Source organism: Ceratina calcarata, unplaced genomic scaffold (assembly GCF_001652005.2).
Source record: "Ceratina calcarata isolate Rehan_Ccalc_2016 unplaced genomic scaffold, ASM165200v1 scaffold213, whole genome shotgun sequence".
In the NCBI taxonomy this organism is placed as follows: Eukaryota; Metazoa; Arthropoda; class Insecta; order Hymenoptera; family Apidae; genus Ceratina; species Ceratina calcarata.
This window is the reverse complement of record NW_017143004.1, coordinates 130,851-141,040: the sequence shown is the minus strand read 5'-3', so window position 1 is coordinate 141,040 and position 10,190 is coordinate 130,851. Positions and strand designations below refer to the sequence as shown.

Here is a 10,190-nt window from a genome sequence, read left to right as displayed (position 1 = left end):
CAAAATCAAAATTTAGATGGAGACGAAAATACTTTGCATTGAGTCATTGACTTCACAAGGACGCCTAATAAATCATCTTTAAAATAGAATATATTCTAATTTATACATAAGAGAATTAGGAACAGTTTAAGTCTTAATTTTATTAAATCTGAGTTCGTTTAAATTCGACAATTTAAAGTTCAAAGTTCCGCGTCGTACGTGCATACATACAAATGTATGTATGTACAGTTATGTCACGGAACGTCTGACTAAAGAACCACTATTCTACTTAGAGTTGGTCTGAGGCTTACAAGTCTTGATCTTCTTAGGTTCTCTCTCTCTCTCTCTCTACTATGCAACTGGTGTACACCTGCATACAGATGACTAGACATAAATTTTTGTAGAGATCTGTGCTTTTAAGTTTTAGCAAAGAGCAGTAAGTCCCTTTCTGAACATTTAAAAATTCGCCCAATAAACGAGAGCATCGTAATATTTAATAATTTATTGCTACATTAATAAAAGTCAGGCGATAATAAAATTTAATATTGTTATAAAAAATAACAAGAACAATAAAATCGGGAGGTCAATCGAAAGGACTTCGGAGTGATTTAATATGTTTTTAATCGAACGTAAATCGTTTCTATTTCATGACCAACGGAATTATTACTCGAGAGCATTTGGGAGAATGCTTGTGCTCTCGAAATGGGTTTAACGCGGCGAGGTTTGCGCCGTTGTTTGCGCGAAGAATGCTGCGCTCCCAGACGCTCGTCTTAAGGCTTCCGGAGTTCCATTGACGCTCCCGGGGATTACAGGCTCTTACCGTGAAGGTAGACAGCGGAGAAAATTGGGATCCATAAGGGAGATGAATGGATCTCGAAAAAATAAGGGCTCGGCGATCTTTATGTACAAATAAGAGTAACCGAGTCGCGCTCGCGTTACCCGAATAACTACTTACACTCTTATTTAAAGCGAATTAAAAGAAGTAAAATTATGCACCTTAAAATGATGATAATTGTATTACTCATGTATAACTTACGTACAATATCAAGAATATAATTGATCAAAATATAAAACAAATTGTTAAAAAAACAAATTTCAAATATAAAAAATATGCTTTTATATTCCTGCATTTATATAGAGATTTATACAGAGAATATTACAATAATTCAAATCAGATATTGTTGTCACATATGTAAGAATGCACATGTACATTTGTGATCATTATTATTTTTCTGCTGTTACCATAAACATAGAAAATGAAATTAATTATTATTAACATTCCGGCGATAGTCAATACAAAACGACTAAATTCACAAATCCGACTATTTTAATATAGTATTTTGTTCGCACTGTACATTATTATACTGCACTCGAGTAGCTATACAATGTACGTTAATCATATTCAAAATTGGAATTAATTAATTTCAGAATTGAGTATCGCATTTACGAGAATTGTGTCGATACACTTATTTCACTCCTTCCCCGTTTTTATCCATCCGGAATTGCGCCGCACCCTACCTCGAGATTTTAACGAGATTGAAAACGAAAATAACAGGAATATTTCAAAGCCTCGATTATTTTTAGAGGGAACACCTGCGCTGACTCGAATCGAATTTTCTGTTATGTACTTCGTTTCGCCAATATTTGAACAATTTCGCGTTTATCTCCCGTCGAAACTTTTACATTCTAGACGAGAGCGCGGCACCGTTATTGAAAATGAATTTATCGTGCCATCGTATAAAGAAACGAATCCATTAAAAAGTTCCCGAATTAGTAAAGTTCTCGCAATTTCATTTCGTTCAACGCGGATATTGTATATTCTTTTAGTGATTGTTTAACGAAAATCTGGAATGTATATATACGTACTACTTAATATACTAGTTACGATTTAATCGTCGTTGGACGATCTCGAGTCATCGGTTACCCCAAACTTTCGCCCGATGGTGGAAATCGAGAGTCCCGGGCGTAGCAAGTGAGACCGAGTCAGCGGCTATTGTAATTGCTTTCCATCAGGAAGCTCTAAGCCGAAGTCAAACTGCTTTTGATTAACTCGCGGTCGCTGTACGCCTACTAATGAAGACCCGCCATTATCGTTGCCGGCATATTAACACAGCGAGGTTCTTAGCTGCTTCGGCTAAACATATCGTAACTACCAGCCTATAATGCGCGTGTACGGCTTTGAAACTTGACAACTGTCTCTGCCTCGAACGAGCATTCACCATCACGATATCGCGTACCGTAACCGACGAGGCTCAATTAGCGGATTAAACCGCGCGACGTGACTACCGGAGATACGCGTTGCATGCTCCCGCATAAAACCAAGTATCATGGTATTTGCAAATGGGGGTATGATTGAATTAATTAATCCGTGGAATTTCATTGTTCGTTTCTCGACGTGGTTATCATATAAACGCCGGTGGACTCACCGTTCGATTTCCGAGGTTCTTCACTTTGCATACGAGGTGCACTGGCTTGCCCACGAGTCCGGTGAAGTTCGACTGCATCGTGGTGTCGAAGTGAGGTCCCGTGCCTGGGGTCGGCCATTCCTCCAGAAAGTCGGTGCGGAAATTTCTTACACATGACGCTATACCACCTGGAATTATACATTTAACATCATTGAAGATAAGAAATTAACAGAAATGTTGTATCGTAAAATATAGAAATAATGATTCAGTTCTCATTTGTCTTATTAGACTTATATCACAAAATCTAATTTATCTAAAAATAATAATTTCTCGAAAAATTTCAACATAAATTCTTATAGCTCTTTGCGTCTCATAAGGATAACCCCATTCTCTTAACTTGTCACAACTATGACTGTACTCTTGCCGAACCTAATTAATTTAGCATATTAGAAATCAGAAGGGAAGCCTTAGGTATCTCTTTTGCTTATAAGATAATTATCAATGATTTTATATCTTGCCCTGACTTAATTGTTAAATTGAAAATTAACCTTCTGGTTAAAATCTTGATAAAACAATTTATTGTTTAAATATATTAATAATAAATAAATAAAATCAGAAGGGCATTGCTTCCTAATATTAAATTAAATTATAACATATACACCTAATTAGTATTGAGTGTAGAATAAAATTGCACTTCGTACATTTAATACTATAAGTGTGTCAGGTGAAAGTTGGACGAGGAAAAAACAGGCGGTTTGAAATTGAATAATACCGAGGCTCACTGGCTAGCCATTCGGTTAAGTGATCTCTAGAGGGGTTGTGCAAAGACGACGCCTATGGGGATCTGGGACGCTTTCGAAAGCCGAATGAACTTTTGAAGAAATTAAAATGCGTTTCTAAAAAAAAGTTTGCCCCGGCGAATTGGATCGTTTTAACTCATGGAACGAAGCTTCAGCAAACTTTTGCGCTTTCCATTCCACATTGTTTTATACCACCACGTTGTTCCAATCTTTTTTGTTTAATTTTTTTAGTTGTTTGCGGCCTGCGTGAAACGATTAGATTTTCCACGGATCGAGCAAAAAGTGAGAACAAAAACGAAACAAGAGACGAGATACTAACAATTTGAAACGGAAGCAAACGGAAGCGCGTAAGCAGAAGCGGCCTGTCCTTTGTCCCGTTCTTCGCAAGCGTCCGATTCAATCGGATCTGACTATTTGTTTTTCAAGGGATCTCGAAAATTGCGTCTCTTGTTTAGTTTTTATTTCGACTGCAACCGGTCTTTCCATACTCGCGCGTTACAATTTTCTGTCTGGACGCGGACGCGATCATACGCATGAAACTGTTTCGAATGTCCGCGAATGAAACGCTGAATGCACCTATAACGAGCACCGACCGCATTCGTTGAAAACATTTTTTTCCCCCCCTCTAACCCTCCTCCCTCACCGCCCTTTTTTTCTCTATGACGCTCAATTGTCCGCGCAAATACGCATAATTTCATCTATTTCACCGAACGAACGTCGACGCGCGCTGTTCCGCGACCCTTCTACAAATTTGTTTCGCGAGCATCCGCAAATTGCTGGCTCCGTCGTCGTCGCGATTCATCGATGCTGCAAACAATCAATCGGTTGGTCAAACCCGACAAAAAATTTCCGTCAAACGGCAGCAAATTGTAGAGTAGCAAAAATATTTGTCAAACTATCAAATTTTTATACGTTTTGTAGTTCATTTATAAAATAAAATACGTAGGTATTCAATTTTATATGTATTTATGTGCATACATATTTTATTTTATACCTATGTATTTTATTTTATAAATGATACCTATTATTTTATATTACGTATGTATACATACAGATGTTTTGTTCCATAAATGAGTTGTACATATATTAAAATTTAATAGATTGATAAATATTTTTGTGATCTATATAATTTACTCTTTATGAAGAGGAAAATTCACTGTCGGAAAAACTTAACTAGTCGATTTAACAGTCGATTGTTTGCAGCATCGGTGAATCGCGAGTATCACGCAAATTGTACAAGTATTTATGAAACTATCAAATTATAGTATATTTCTCAGTTCATTTGTCAAATTGAAATACGTAGAGTATTTAGAAATAAAAGTTAGTTTCATCCTGGAGGATTGATTTGCACCATTGACTCGGTTCAGTTTCTTTCAAACTAATTGTAACTTCACTTGAAACTGATCAATGGACGAATGAAAAATCAATGGAAGGAATCGAAAGGAAATTGAAACGGACAATGGGGCTTCGATCGGTCGTGAGGGGACGCGAACGGAATCCATTTGTTTTTCTGTAAAAGAAATGGGAAGGAAAAACAAGCGAGCGTAATCGCGGATTCGATATCCGAAATCCGGTGAAAGGTTCGAAAGCGGAAATCGAGAGGCTCGGGCACGGCCGCGGCGGCGGTGGCAGCATAACGGGTTCAAAGGGAACCTGGACGAGGTTGAAACGTGGACAAGAATGCCACGCGAGACGATCTTTTTCTTCGCGATTGCACTTCAGAATCGTTCGCGTGTGGAGAAGCACTTTCACAGTAGGTGAAATTCTCTTTCGTTAGTTTACGAGACCGTGCTGCTCGTAGACTACGCTTCGGAGCTTTTCATCCCGTCCCACTCCACTGCCTGCGTGAAGTGGTTAAGACGAGTTCACCCTAAGCACCGTCTAAGATACACCCGCGCTTTTCCTCTTCCCAGCCATTGATTCCGCGGAGGGAACACGATACGCGTCTCGTTTCCTTCTCCTTTCTATTTTCCGACGAAATACCAGACTCTTTCATGCAGTCCAAAATACTCATACTACTTATCTACGATAGTTCTCTTATCTAGCAGTTTTTGAAGTATGGAACATTTTAATAAAATAAATTATATATCTTCAATAGAATTGTTGGGTTTTATTAATGAAGAAGATTTTCTATTCTTTTTAAATACTAATTTGACATAAACAGGATGACAGATTGTCTCTAACTCTATGCTTTATACACGAATCGCTAATGTATAATATTATCGATCAAACGAAATTAAAATATTATCGTCGCTAAACAGAATCGCATACCGCGAATTCACGTGCTTTCACGCAGGCACGCAGACATAATAGGATCAATTTTTAATAAAAATGTAATGATGTGTTTAATTCGGCGAACATGAGAGAACGAGAAATATAAATTAAATTGATAAATCCATTTACGAATGGAATTCAAATTTTATTTTTAACTATCACTTAATATGATCTCGTGGTCGACACTACGGTACTTGATGCACATTTTATAGAAGTAAATTCGTCGCAAGTTCCTTTAATAATTAATAGTAGATGTAATTAGGAGAGAAAATGCTAGAACAATAATTTGACAGTGAACAAGTGAATAGCCGGGTTCTGAACAAATTCATTCATTATGCTCCCCTGTACGCTTAATAATTTCGTTAGAGTAAAAAAACAAAGGCGAAAGTTAGCCGTCGGAGGGGGAGGCGAAAGAGTAGGAGAATTAATGAGCTTTATAAACGGGTGGATGCACGCATTCAGCCCGACGTAACTAGTAACTAGTCTCCTGTTGAAAGCGCTTCAACGCGGCGTGGACGGATATCTGCTAGCAGCAACGCTTGCAACTCGTGTACGGGTAACAACTTTTCAAAGTTCGTAGCTTCGTTCGTTCGTTAATCATCGAATAAATAGCTTTCCGATAGGATCGATGAAATTGGAGCTCGACGCGACGCTCTATTAAAAATCACCCGACAGTTTCCCTATACCTAATTGGAGTCAAGAACGCTCGTCCGCGTGAAGAAAATTCCTGCACGTTTTCAAAGGACATCTCATCCCGTTCCCGCGAACTATGTACCATTTCCAGAGTGGGTACTTAGTACAGCTCGTTAGTACAATTTTCATGCAATATTATTACATATAGAAAAGTAAGAACTTAGTGAATGTATAGTTTCTACATTTTATGTATTTATTGAAAAGTTTTATTGACAGTGAATATAAACAATGTTTGCCATATAGGAAAATATAGAAAATGTTAAAACATGAGCGCCTATTGCAATGTTCACATGATAAAGGTCTACGTGTTACAACAGATTTTTTTAACTGATACTGTAAATGTTTTATTTTGCATTAAAATCATTTCTTTCACGTTGCTCATCATATTTATTTATGCTGTATATATTATTTTATCTAATAATGTCGATATTCAATTATTGGTTGATCTACATATTTAAAAAGGGAAGATCTACTTTATTAAAACGCAGTGAATCACCGATTCAAGGAACGTTTTAAGCATTTCCAGAGCGACATCACATGTCCCGAGCTTTTTTTACAAGCTTAATTGGGAGAAATAGTCGTCTTAAAAATATTCCAACCTGCGCGTCTTTTCCAACGACCGATTCGACCAGATCCTCGGTAAACTTTATTCCGCAGCTTCCCAATCGTGATTCGAAGTGGGACGAAGCGGAGACAAAACCGAGGAGACGTGAAAACGATCCTGGCGAATCCATTTCACGCCGGATTTCGTTGGAACGAGTCGCTCTTTCTCAGCTCGTTTGCATTTTCGGTGGCCACGGCTGATATAAACAGAAAATTAGCCACATCGACCAGTCTCTGCCCGTGTTGATTTAATTTCTTATTAATTAACACTGCATAAATAATTTGTTTCTTCTTAAACTTAAATCATATCGGATCCTATATAACACGTAAAAAATCGCAAATGAAGGTAGGATAAATTCGTGTTCCATTTTAGACGCTCTACTACGATCGTGTGTATGCCTTTGGCTCTAAACAAACGGAGACGAGCGTACGATCGCAGATTTGCGCGACAAAAACCCGATGTATGCAGAGACCGTTAGGGAGCAGTGCATCGCGCATCGAGGAATGGATTAGTTTCGTTTGTTTTTTCTTGAACCGAGTAACCGAGAGTTCAAGCAGAGTAGCTTGTACCTGAACGACTTTTTTCTCGTCGGGGGAAAAGGGGTCAGACAAGTTCGCAGTCGAGTATCGGATAATCTATAATTCGACGGACGGGGCCGGAAATTAATTTCGCGCTCGAATCTATCTGGTAATCCATCTTTGTTCATCGCCTCGGACCCTGTCCTTTCGCTCCCGTTTCCGGATCTTTATCGGAACGCTCCGTTCGTGGAAAATAATTAAATGCATGTATATACCTGTATATCTATAATATCCCTGTGTTATTAAATTCGTTTAAAGCAGTTATTAGATGCTCAGTCGTATCCGAAACAGAGTTTTTATTATTATTGATCTTAAATAGTCTATTCAAAGATAGTGAATAGAAATGTTGAGTTTTTAATTGGTCAAGTGATATTCTTGTAACACAAATCATGATAAACTAATCTCTTCGTCAAGAGCACTGTCAAAATTACTTCTGTTGCAATTGGAGTGTCTTACTGATTAGAATAGCCCTTAAATCGTTTAAGTATCTCTATACTGCAGAATACAAAAAATATCATTGCTCCGAGGAAATTAGTCACGGATAACAATTTTCGTTTGTGGCTAATTAAGCATCGGGGACGAAGGACAAAATAAAGATGGAACGGAGCAAGATAAAAAGTCGATGAGAGGTGGAGGTTGATCGAGCGAGTTCGTAAAATGAATGGTCGACGGATTCGAATGGAAGGAGATAATGAAAATGGGAGGGGTGGGGCGAAATGAAATACAGTTTTGCGGTGAACGTCCGAACCGTCCGGCGTCGTTCACTGTCGAGGAAAACCTCCCTTGTAGCTAGCCGTGACAAACAGCCAGGTACCAGCTCCCGATGTTCAAATAATTATAAAGCCGGCGAAGTTATTCGGTCTCCTCGCGTCCAGAACTTACAAACTTACCGACGTTAAAATCTAGCTGAGAAACCAGTCTGTCAAGATATTTTATTCAACTTCGTTGAAAATTTTGGTCGCGGAATTCACGACCGGTAACTCCGATCCCGGAGATTTTTTTTTATAACTTATTTACAATGGCAGTTTTGGCATGTAAACTTCTGCAGACATTGGGCGATATTGCCAAGAGCAAGATTTATTTTCTTATCGAATGTATATTTGATGCCGACTGTCCCTCGGAACTCCCGGTAACCGGGATGACAGCCGACGTGACGGTCCGCTTGGTGACTGAACGAAGAAAATTCGTGTCATCCGAAGGAGCTTGTTCTCTTCGGGAAACTTTTCTGGCTTCGCACCAATTACTTATTCAACCATCCCGCGACGTCGAATTTTTTCCTCCCTCGAGATGAAGTTCCAGTAGTGTCACTCGTCGTATTTATTCCCTATTAACAATTCAGCTTCCACCCAGTTCCCCTTTTGTATTCCTCACATGACAGGAAGTATTTTAATATCCCTTGTCCTCGATTGCGCAAGTGTCCTTTCTGTGCTACTAACTTCCATCCCTCCTTTTTTCTTCGGGATTCCAACCATTAAAAATGTTGAACAAATCTTTTTTACAAATTACGTAGTAAACTAAGTCTTCTAGACTTACATAAAAAATTATGTTGTTTGGTTGAATATTAAAATAGTTTTTAAAAGGTGTGACAATACTCTTTTGAGCCAGTGTATTAGCCATAGATTTGAACTGACCCTTCTCCAACCCATGTTTTCGTTCCTTTCGCCATCCTTGACCTTTCTTCAGTCCCTACTCATAACCATCCCCTTTATTTCTCCGCTTTCCCTGAGATTTTTCTTTATACGTCTAAAACTGAACCAAAGTCAGAACACTTCCGTTCGTCTGTGAATTCGTACCAGGTATAAAAATAAAATCTACTTAGTGCAACTTAAAATTCCTGCAATCATTCTACTCCTTGTTCCTGTGCGATTCAACCTTATAACTTTTACCTTTACAGTCTCAAACAGATCGAGGAAATGCGTTTCATTTCGATTTTCATTTTACAACACAAAACAGTATGCGGATCTATCTTCGCCTTTAAGTCTATGAAAAGCAGCAAACGTTTCATGGCGAAGATTCATCGACCTGTCTGTCGACAACGCTAGTATCGTATCCGCCTCGACGACACTATAAACGTCGCATCAATCACCGAACGGGACGATTCCTCGTCTTGTCGCGTCGCGCTGCTCGTGTATTGTCTCGCGCGACGCGTGACGTTTCACCGATCGTCGAACTTTCGCAACTTTTCCGCTCTTATGATGTTCGAGCGCATCTGCGGTTCGATTCCGATCCAGGGTAACGCCTGCCGAAGAACTTTCGTAACGGACGACGCGAACAATTGAAAACGACCGAACTCGAATGGATCGAAAACATAAAACGAACTAGTTGGCCCGGCTATGAATCCCTGTTCAAACTTTCCGCGAGATCGTTCGTGATGAATCACATAAATATCTGTTTTCGTTCATCTGCCGTTAGGTGAAAAATAATAAATTTTCCTCATTTTTATAATCTGTCCTGCTATTTATTTATTTAATTATATATATGGTCTTGCTCAACTGCAGTTAGGGTAAAAATAATAACTCACTTTTTCTTGTTTTTATAATCTGTCTTAATATTTATTTATTTAATTATACGGGCAGATTGCCCTTTTCATAATGGGTATAGATATAATGCAATCTTATATCTATAATTAATAACCAAAACAAAAATGGGATTAATTAAAACAGAAAATAATAAAAATTATGCAAGATCTCATAACAGCTTGTAGTATTACACAGGATGAATTAATAGAAATACAATACAATATACAATAATTGATTATAAATGAAATAAGATATTTCACATATTCTGTTACTGATGAAATTTAATAAATTGACGTATCGTTTTATTAATTCAATCCATACGTAATTTGAGAAATTGC

General features: G+C 38.2%; 1 protein-coding gene across 6 annotated transcripts in view; it reads right to left on the bottom strand.

The window, feature by feature from the left end:
* Nucleotides 1-10,190, bottom strand: part of LOC108622301 (zwei Ig domain protein zig-8) — a 27,198-nt gene that overhangs the window by 8,245 nt on the left and 8,763 nt on the right. For all 6 annotated transcript variants that reach the window (XM_026811372.1, XM_026811371.1, XM_026811374.1 and 3 more), the window contains exon 3: nucleotides 2,406-2,572. In XM_026811372.1, the coding sequence (XP_026667173.1) occupies nucleotides 2,406-2,572 (167 nt within the window). The remainder of the gene's footprint in view (nucleotides 1-2,405; nucleotides 2,573-10,190) is intronic.